Genomic DNA, 11028 nt, shown 5'->3' on the forward strand with positions numbered 1-11028 from the left:
TATATATATATATATATATATATATTTGATACTAAGTTAATCAGTGCAGTAAGTCATAATTTGGTTTGGTTGTTGTTAAGCACAAACCTACACAATGGGCTTTTTTGTGCTCTGCTCACTACAGGTATTGAAACCTGATTTTTAGCATTGTAAGCCCAAAGAACATAGGTTAGATAATAGTTGTTCATATCAGGGTCATTTTGTGTTTTAAACATAATTTGGGTGATAGCACTAGGGGGGGGGGGGTCATAGTTACTTCATATACTAGTTATACTGTTTTTGGTACATAATAAATTCTATAAAGGCTGTAAACATATTAATAATTGTACAATGTATAAACTATAACTGGAAATAACAGCCTAACTATAAAATGCATTGTATCATTATCTCTCAACTGTAATTTGTTTAATACATATAGTTTTCTGTGTGTTTATTGAAGTACTGAAATTGTCTAATTTCAGGAACAACTTACCAAAGAAACATTACAGCAACAGTTTCTTATGGTAAAAAAGGAAACTAACACCAGCCATGTTCAAGAGTATGGTGATTTGGTGAGCTATGTATTTTTAGTTTAAACAGTATCTACATATACCATGTTGTAATTTTTTTTTACAACAGTAAGCAAAAACAGATAAATATATCTATAATATATAAAGACAGCAATTTGTACATTAAGATTATATAGTTCTTTGTGTGTAAATGATGAGTAAGTGAGGTATTAACAAGCCTTTAGTGGCAACTTTTGCTGCAGAAGTTTTATCTAAAACCTGTGTACAAATTAAGACAAGTTTATAATTTGTTTGTATAGTATTTTCTAACAAATATTTTAACCAGTAACAAATCATAAAAGCTCTATATATCAAGAGACATCAATTATGTACTTAACAATGAAAGAAAGTTACAAAAGATACTGCTATATAAGTTTTTAAGACCCGCGGCCATGAAAAAGTAGGATATTTTATTAGAAATTAGGCCGGAAAAAATGAAACATATAATCAAAGAAGTGCATTAGCAACTATTAGTAAACAGTTTAGCTACATTAGTTGAGCTGAATTCAATACAACTTTCAGATTTTCAATCTGATACCAGGAAGCATGGAATCAGTATATGTGATGAATACATGTTTGTTGTCTTTGTTATCCATTACCCTCATGCTCTGTACCTATTAACTACAACAGAAAGCATAAAAATAGTCAGCTGTAGAATGAGTAACAAAAAAAGAAAGGTGCAGATATATCAGGGCGAAGTTTTTCACCATTCAGGGTCTTTAGTTTAACATCTGAATTATTTAAATCAGGTGTTTTTCTGTATTAGAATGTTTATGTTATTTATTTATTGTTGTAGACCATTGGGAAAATGCATGTCAGTGAATTCCAAGGCAAGAAAAGTGTTCCTCTGAACTATTCTCCAAAAATTCCAGTAAGTACAACATTTTTTTTAATTTAAAGATGAGAGTCACAGAAAAATAATGTTGAGGTATATCTTATTTATGAACATGATATTCACTTTTTCGCAAAACATTTTAATTGTTTAGCTGAGAAAAACAACAACTTTAATACGATAAAGATACTGAATTGAAAATCATGTAAATTTAGAAATTTTCAGTTGCTTTAAATCATCACACACTGGTACCCAAGTGAGACATGCTTTATTAATTACTTAATAGTTTAAGATATAAAACTCATGTATAATAACTTGCTTGAAATTATTCTTACACACTTGCATTTCAAATATCTTGTATCTGAATAGTGTTTTAGTAAATAGTGTTATAGGTATTTATCACTTACAAACTTATCTAGCTAACACTCAAAACTATCAAAACACAATTTAACAGCTGTCTGAAGGTGTGATATGCAGCTGCATAGTTAGTATGTGTTACTATCCTTAGTTATTAAGATGAAAGTTTCAAGTTATAAAGAATTTTCAAAATTTTTCACATATACAGGCCATGTAGCTCAATAGAATAGTGTTCATGAAACATGGCTAATTTCCTGTTCTCCGATTTACCTTATTGGCCTGGATCATTTCCATATGGTTTCATGGACACTTTCTCACTGGAAAGATTATTCTAAAGTATAATGCACTACATGAAGGTAGGTGAAGGTCTTTTGTAATGGCTGGCCAGGTAATACCTTGAGATATCCTCCCCCCACTTTGCTATTAAAATGACCACCAGTTACATGAGTAGTCATGAATGGAAAACTTGTGAACACTTCCATAACTAGTATAGAATACTTTCATTTAGAAAAAAATCATTAATTTTTATCTTAATTTCCATGTATCTTCTGCATTTATTCATGCTTGTTCATTTTTACTTCATGGCTGAAGTCAATAAACATGTGTTGATTTTTTTACATATAGTAGCCTTTGTTTTTAAGTCCAGCTGTCGAGTGTATTTCTGTGTGCAGTTTTTGGAAGGTATTTTATTCAAACAGACATTACAGAAACCTATACAGGTTGGTTTGGATTAGTTTAGAGTTCTATGTAATCCAATGGATGAAGTATGCGAACTTTAAACTTGTCAGTTACCTTATTAAGGTTTCATTTTGTCTGGGTATATAAGTGGGGTATTTCCAGAATTTTGTCTCTTGCTCTTGTTTTTGCAACCGTCTTTCAACACCTTGCCTTCAACCTCACCAACCATACAATAATCATATAAAGAAGCATGTCCAGTTTTGGTAACATCACATAACGTTATTAACAAAGAATTTTATGTTTTAAAATATACTTGTACTTGCTTATTTTCCTCTATCGTCTGTTTTCCATTCATTTGTTCACTCACCAGTCCTTAACCTGCATTATTGTGGAAACGTTTTACTTTTCTGTTGAACGTTAATAAACCTGAATACAACATGTGCACTGACAGGGAAGGATTATAGAATATTGAATATAGTGCGGTGGTCTGTTAATCTGGTACAAGTTCAAGTCTTAATTTCCTGTAAAAATTCTGTTTTCTGTCAAGAGCACTAGTTACTTATGCTGCTTTTGTCCATATATATAGTTTTTCACTTTCATTCCTTTGCATTCAGTCTCTTTCTTGCTTCAAATTCAATCAGTCAGAATTCAGACTTACTTCATGATATATTTCCTGACTGGACGTCTGTTTATTTGTGGATACTACCTGAGAATACCGCAAAAGCTGATTGGTATCACATGTATACAAATATTTTGGAGAATGAATATTTAATATTTTAATTATTCTTTTGTATTCATACATATAAATATCATGTTGCCTTACAGCTTGATGCTGTTCCCAGTGAGGATGTACCTCTAGCTATTCTTCAGCGACGACTGGCTAAAGCAGGAGTAGAAGAAAAACCAAAACTGCAGGAAGAGTTTAACAGGCTAACCCAGGTTAGGTCATTTGTTCTTGATAATATAGGTAGAAGACATGGATATATAACAATATGGGTTAACATGTCAACTCATTAGAATTAGGTGTCTGAGGTAAGAATGGTTTAGCCTTAGATTAAACATATGCTCTCATACTTGCCTATATTCTTTCTCTTCTATAGAATTGTGTAATTGTAACATTTTCTGTTGACACAGATAATATATATATATATATATTTTAATCAGTCAAAGCCCAGAATTTCCTTTTTTTTCTTTTTATTAATATACAGCAGCTAGGATGTTCTTTTACTTACCATCTATTTAAAACAACAGAGAAAACATTAATACATTACAGCATAGTACTTCAGACTTACTCTATAATTGGAAATTTATTTTAAAACATTCAGAATTTCATTATAAAAAGTGTTTAAATCACTTATTTATTCACCAGAATTATGACACTTCACTGTTTCTGGAACAAAATTTAATATATGTATAGGTCAGGTACACTAAATATATAGCTATTTGATGGTGTTTTGTGATGATAATGTTACTAGCTATAACTAATTTTTTTTTTCAAAATTGTATTACAATTTCGAAAGGACCTTGCTCCTTATGACTCTTTGGAATAGATATGTGTAGCATACTCTTTTAGTGTGAATAAAACTCCCATCTAAAAATATTGCTATGTATGATGAAGTTACTCATGGTTAAAAACTCCGTAAATCAAAGTTATTTTGTCCCACTTAAGTGATTACTATACTATTCCAGTAAAATATCCAAATGTTCTCAGGAAATGTATTGAAAGTAATGACAGTGTACTTTGGCTTGCATCCAAAAGTTAAAAGTATAATTCACATTTTCTCCTGCTTCATTATTGTTGAAGCATATTTTAATTTTATTATTTTATATCAAATAAAACAGTTCACATGGCAAAATAAAAGAGTCTTTGCATCAAGAAACCTCATGAAAGTAATTTCATTTAAAGCGTGCAGAATGTTTACAGTGAACATAAAAATGAAAGCCCTATGATGAACAGAATGTGAACTCAGTGAATTCTAAATATATATAAAGAATAATTTATCTGGTGGCATAAGTTGGTGTGAGGAACTGTACAAAACAATTTAAAAGCAATTTCGTAAAGGAACTTGGGTGTACTCCCTCAGTAATTGAGTTTAAGTGACATGGACAAGCAATCAGATGAGTAATTCGATTTTGGGAGCTATTTCAATTTTACTGCTTTAAAACTAAGAAGTCAGTAACAAAATATATGAATCCAATGCCAAACCAAAGTGACAATTAATGCCATACATGGCATAGGTAGCTTTGCATCGGTTGAACAGTTGATGTGCTATGGCTTGAAACAGTGGAACAGGACAGTTTATAGCCATATATAGTAGTCCTTTTTTCAAACCAAGCATACCTGGTACCTTTTTTTTATTGAACATATTTTATTTACTTTTAACTCTTTCACCACGGGCTCGGTCCCAGGGACTGACCTTGTGACCATTTTGTGCTTGCTATAGTTTTCAAACAATAACTTTCAATACAGTAAGCGTATCTTCAATAAATTTTGCAGATTATCAGTAAACACTACAAGGCTTTAGTATGCAAAATATAAAATTTTCTTTATTAAGTTTTAAGACTTTTTAAGTAATGTTTTTCTCATGCATTTTTTCTTTTCAATGTTGACTATCCAACATGCAAAATAATTTTGATTTTAAAATTAAAGATACTTTTATGGATTAGAAAATTTTAGAATTTCAAATGCAAAATCTTTATAACCTTCAGATAATTATTAAACATTCTTTTTAGAAAAAACTTTATATTGTATCTCTATACATATTTGGTCGATTTGACGGACCTTGTAACCACCATAAAAAATTAGGAAATACATATAAGTGATACTTTTCTCATTCTAGAATGATTACAAATTATAACAAGAAAACACAAATGTTTATTCTAAATTGCATAAATCTCATAACATTATACACATATATATATATATATATATAATTTTATTTTATTGACCTTTCAGCTGCGTCTGACTAACATTACAGAAGTTGCAATGACGTGGCACATGTGCACTTATGTTATCCTATCCAAGAATATAAAACTGGCCCTTACAAAGTGACCTGAATTGGCTGTGTCCTATTGGACCAGTATTTAGTAGAATACAGTCATATTTCAGTTATAATACATTATATATGTATATACATTATTACCATTTACAAATATGTTCGTGAATTTCAGTTATTTTTCTTTAAACATAGAACAGTAAGTAAAGAAGTATAGAAAACAATCATCTTTTCTAGTCATGAACTTTACTGCTTGCCATAAGTTGCTAAACCTTATTAAATTTCAACATGGAAGATGTGAAACACAATTTTTTTAGGTTTTATACATACATTTTGAAATAAAAAAATCATAAATTACAATATCAATACCACAGAATTCTACTATAATTTATCAAGCTTAGTAACTAAGTTGTATTTGGGTGTAAAAAAATATGATTTTTCAAGCTCACTAATTTCTTTCCTTACCGCTTGGAATCTAGCATGAAAAGAAAGTTTCCTTTGCATATACTTTGCAGAGGCTGAGAAAACCACTGGGGGGACATTCTGAGCTTTTGATTGGTTATGACCACATCATTGAATAAAGTAGATGTACATAAGCAAGTATTTTCAAAAAATACTTGGGGTCACCTTGGTTGATTCAATAAATATGTTAATATTTTAGAAAATAGAAAAGATAGGTGGTTCTTATCTTAGATTCTAGCTTGTCAATATCAGTAATTTGAGTATCTAATTCATAAGACATTATAGACTTTGTATTTGGTCATCACGAACATCTAATTTGGACCAATGCTGCATTCAACATACCACGTGAAACAAAAAAAACAATGTTTTTTTAAATATTCTACATCAGGAAATTAATTCATGTATAATACTAACAATTTAGTTATAATCTACAATTTGATACAAAACTTGTTGACATACATTCATAAAATATTAGTTTAATAAAATTTTTAATGTGAGTCTAAAAACACAACGACGTGGGATTTGACCTGTGATCATAGGTAGACCCGTGGCAGTAGGATTAAAATGTTTGTGGTGATGTTTCAATGTCTGAAATTTTAAGTTGTTCTATTTATTAAAAATTTTTTATGATATAAGATAGAATTCTGCAATTTCAGTGTTTGCATTACTTCATTTTTTACTTGAATTTTTTATATATATGTTTGTAGGGGGTGGGGCATTGGCTTACAATATAATGTTTTTGTATTTATAATATGTTTTTCAAAAGTTAATATCACTTTTAAGTCATTGATTACTTCAGAGACATTTTAAATATATATGTGATGTATGCACACATTTATTTTCTTTATTTAGTGGGCACTATCAAAAGGCAGTTACTGTGTTACAAACAGTATTTATTTGAAAATGCTAGAAGAGACAGTCAGTGGCATTCTCACACAGATCACCAACTCAAGGAGGTTTATGTGACAATAAGTTCATGAAACAGAGGTTTCATGAAGGACTTAGGACTTGTTTCGTGGTTCTGGCTTGGAGGATCAGTTGTTTTTCTCTAAGAATTCTCAGAGCAAACTAACTAACAATAATTTTAACTTAGTTTTTATATGATTACCATTTTTTTTGCTATGCAATTTAGATCATTCACATGCAGTTCATGGAAACAACCTTGATAAAAAAAATCAGTTAGTGGTCACAAGCCTTACAAAGAACATTGTAAGGTAAAGATTGTATCAGATAGAGACCAATGGCATCTGTGGTTCAAAGACAACTTTGAAGTGGATGGCTCCTTCCATCACAAGGGTTGCTGTTCTAACATTCAGTCACCAGTTTATCACCCTTATGTTTTTCGTGCCTCATTATATTGCTAATTATTAGCCAATTGTTGAATGTTTCATTGTTTATTTTGCTCACAAGATAGGATATAGATCCAACCTTCTAAGAGGTTTGATGCTTTTTCTGTACTCTTAGGGTAGAAAGTCTCAAAATAAGGTAAACATCTTGCCTAACTATGCATTAGTGGTGCCCAAGTAATTGAAGTGGAATATATCATGTACACCCTATGAATGATTAATTCATCTGTAATCTTTTTTTTCTATCAGTTATTTCCTAGCCTTAATAGGAATTCAGCATGGATACTTCAAGCAATTTTTACTAATACTATTTCTACTACACAACAGTGGTTAACATTGGAGTAAAGTATTTCTTTCCATATATGCTTTTATTGTTAATTTTTTCACCTTTCCTTACTTATGATTGTTTTAACAGAATCGAAACTTCCTAAAAAGTAGAATGATGGAGTTAATCTTGCTGCTTGGTCATGAAGAAGATGTTATGAACATTTGGAATGAACATAGTGAACTGACAGAATTTGACTGCTATTATAAGCTATTGGAATATTTTCATGATGAGTGCTTCGATATTACTTTGGTATGTATTAGCTGTAAACTGAAAGCTGCAGATAACTGACTGATACAAACCTAAGATTGATAATTAGTTTATATTTACGAATAAATAACAATAATTTCTGATCAGAGTAAGCTATATACTTGAAGTGAAACTAAAATTCAACCTTGTCTTCAATATAGCTAATTGAATATACTTAAGTTTCTTTTTATAAAGAATAGAATACATTGTTTCATTAGTTGGGTACCCTTAATGTTAACAACATTTTTTAACTTAATCCCAATAATATCTCATGAAATTTAGCCACCTTACGAAGCTTAGGTTAGTTTTAAACACATATTTTGGGCTAACAATACAAAACAATTTTTATAATAAAAGTATTATAAACAAAAACCATAAATTATAATAAAAGTAATGACATCTGATATACTAAATAGTTTAGTGTACAACCAATACTAACATATGCTCTGATGAAATTAATTTTAAAATTTGAAGAACCATGCTGAAGAATTAGAAATTTAAAGTTATGTAATTTAGTTCCCAATTATACAAATTAAGAATAAAATCCTTCATTAAAGTTGATACAAATCTACTTTTCATTCTTTAAATCCACAACAACTTTATAACATTTTGAATTTTTATACAATTTTTATATTTTTGGTTGCAGTCTTAACTATTGATTAGTGTTATATCACAAATGGTAAAATATAGATGGAAGCATAAGATTCAATGTCACTATAATACAACTAAAGATACAGAAGTTAAGCCTACATATAAGGTTTTAGTGTGCTTCAAAGAAGTGTTGTGCAAATGATTGCAGTTATAGCTTCCTTACAGAACTATTATTATGAATAAAAATTTACAAAATTTGCATATAAACAACACATTCCTTAGTTCTTTTATCATGTATTTGAGCCAATAATTTCTTGATCATCTCAAACCAAATTACTTATTAAATATTTCCTTAATCACCTTGCACAAATAGTTCTCCTAAAAATAAACGTTTTGGTATTTGAAGCAACTTTCCTTATCAACTACTTCCATCATCACCTCAAACAACCTTGCTTATCTTTGTTATCCTTTTGTCATTTCATACAATCATCATTTTCCTATGTTAGAAAAACAACTTTTTTCATTGGACATAACTTTATTTAACATATAATACCTACCACATTTATTTCTTCTCTTATTTCAAACAACTTTCCTCATCAAGTACTTTTCATGTCATCTCAAACACTGCCCCTTCTCAGTAACCTCTTCCCATACTATCTCAAATGCATAACCCTGCTCATTAATTACTTTTCTTTTCTCAAACAAATAAGTCTCTTTATTCCCTTATCATTTAAAACAGGCAGTCCTCTTCAATAGTCACTTCATCTCGGGTATATACACAGCTTCTCATTAAACATTTCCTTTATCACTTCAGAAACAGTTTTTTTCACTAGCCACTTCCTTATTGATTGTATCCAGTGTTATTATAATTGCATTTTTCTTTATTTGAACAGAATCAATATACACTACGCTACTTGTATTTGTTGGTGAACATGTGTGAAGCTAAGATTCCAGTGGAAAATGTTCAGCAAGCAATGGACCAAGTTTGTACTCATCCACCAGTATATGGTATCATATAATACAACTTTTTTTACAGTATTAATAAAACCTAAACTTGTATTAATGTACTGAGCAAATATTCTGATTATTTTACACAAAAGTAAAAGTATTAGTGTATATGCAATATATCTGTTCAATGTATAGTTTCTTCTGTTGGTGATCTTCGTTCACCTCATGTTTAAACTGATTATCACTTAAGAAAATACAAGGTTGTTGGTATAACTGTAATGTTTGGATAATCAAAACCACAGAGTTTAAGTCTACATAAAAACTTTCATTGTTCTTCAGAGTAAAGCTTGTGATTATAAATGTAATAAACATCTAGAGGTCAGGACATTGTATCATAATTTAAATGTTTGCTAATGTGTAGAATAATGTCTGTCAAGTTTGAATCCTTAACTGCAGCATGTCCCATCATTATTTTGAGCTTTCACACTCTTATCCTTTTACAAAAATAAGAAAAGTAGGTCTTTCAGGATGTTTTCTTTGTTGTTATAATATCAAGAACTATGTTATACAAATTTAGTTATTAGTAAAATTAAAAATGTTTAATTCAGTATTCTAACAAAGCAAGAAAATCCAACATATATATGTAACATTTCTGTTAAACTGAGTCACACATTAACATCTAAACTTCAACTTTCATGATCTACTTACTAAGATGTCATGCTGAAACATTATGCCCTTTCATGTAAAGGTGCATAATTATACAATTTTTACCATAGCTGACAAATATTTTTGTCACATTACTCTTCCATTTTGTTAATATTTTAAATTGTTTATTTTCTACTTTAATGCTTTTGTACCATGTTTAGAATCATGAAAAAAACTTTTATGACAGAAATAAAAACCTAACTTTCATCATTATTGTATTGTTTGAATCACTTCCAGCTACTGATGATAAAATGAAACTCGGAGATTATGTATGAACAGGTAACATTTTTCATTTTGAATATTCTAAAGCTAGAAATTGTGCACCACAGGATATGAAACAGGAAAATTAGTGCTTCATTTTCTTTGCAGTGTAACATAAATTTGGAGGTTAACATATGTTACAAAAAATAAGAAATCAAAAGAAAGGTGATTTAATTAGAAAACCAATACAAAGTGTATTTCCATATCTAGGAAATGGACAATGTATTCAGAACTGAATAAATGGTCAAATTCTTGAATTCAAAATATCATAAACTGAAGAATTAACCTTATAATCCAATATATTTGTTATTATTTATGTACAGTTACATAACTATTAAACAATTTTTTCAAAAAATAATGTTGCATTGCAATGAATACAGATTGACTTAGTAGCTACCATTATTTGCTTAAGTATAATAGATTTAATGTGCTTGTACATTGTACAAATAAATATACTTATAAGTTAACACAATACTTTGACATACACAAGAATGGACAAAATATCTCAACCTTAATCTTCACACAATTCTGTCAAGACAGAAAAACCACAAACATGTACCACTGAATAAAGTCCTACAGAAAAACCACAAACATGTACCACTGAATAAAGTCCTACAGAAAAACCACAAACATGTACCACTGAATAAAGTCCTACAGAAAAACCACAAACATGTACCACTGAATAAAGTCCTACAGAAAAACCACAAACATGTACCACTGAATAAAGTCC

The 11028-nt window shown here is 29.7% G+C and overlaps 1 protein-coding gene across 1 annotated transcript in view; it reads left to right on the forward strand.

Annotated features, from left to right (window-relative positions):
• The window catches only part of LOC106467447 (legumain-like), a 42997-nt gene extending 32750 nt beyond the window's left edge, over window positions 1-10247 (forward strand). Inside the window, exons 9-13 of the mRNA XM_013927795.2 lie at window positions 462-551; window positions 1345-1419; window positions 3241-3354; window positions 7635-7796; window positions 9278-10247. Coding sequence (XP_013783249.1) covers window positions 462-551; window positions 1345-1419; window positions 3241-3354; window positions 7635-7796; window positions 9278-9403 — 567 coding nt within the window. The 3' untranslated portion in view covers window positions 9404-10247. The remainder of the gene's footprint in view (window positions 1-461; window positions 552-1344; window positions 1420-3240; window positions 3355-7634; window positions 7797-9277) is intronic.
• Window positions 10248-11028: the final 781 nt, after the last annotated feature.

This window comes from Limulus polyphemus, unplaced genomic scaffold (genome assembly GCF_000517525.1).
Source record: "Limulus polyphemus unplaced genomic scaffold, Limulus_polyphemus-2.1.2 Scaffold2618, whole genome shotgun sequence".
Classification (NCBI taxonomy): Eukaryota; Metazoa; Arthropoda; class Merostomata; order Xiphosura; family Limulidae; genus Limulus; species Limulus polyphemus.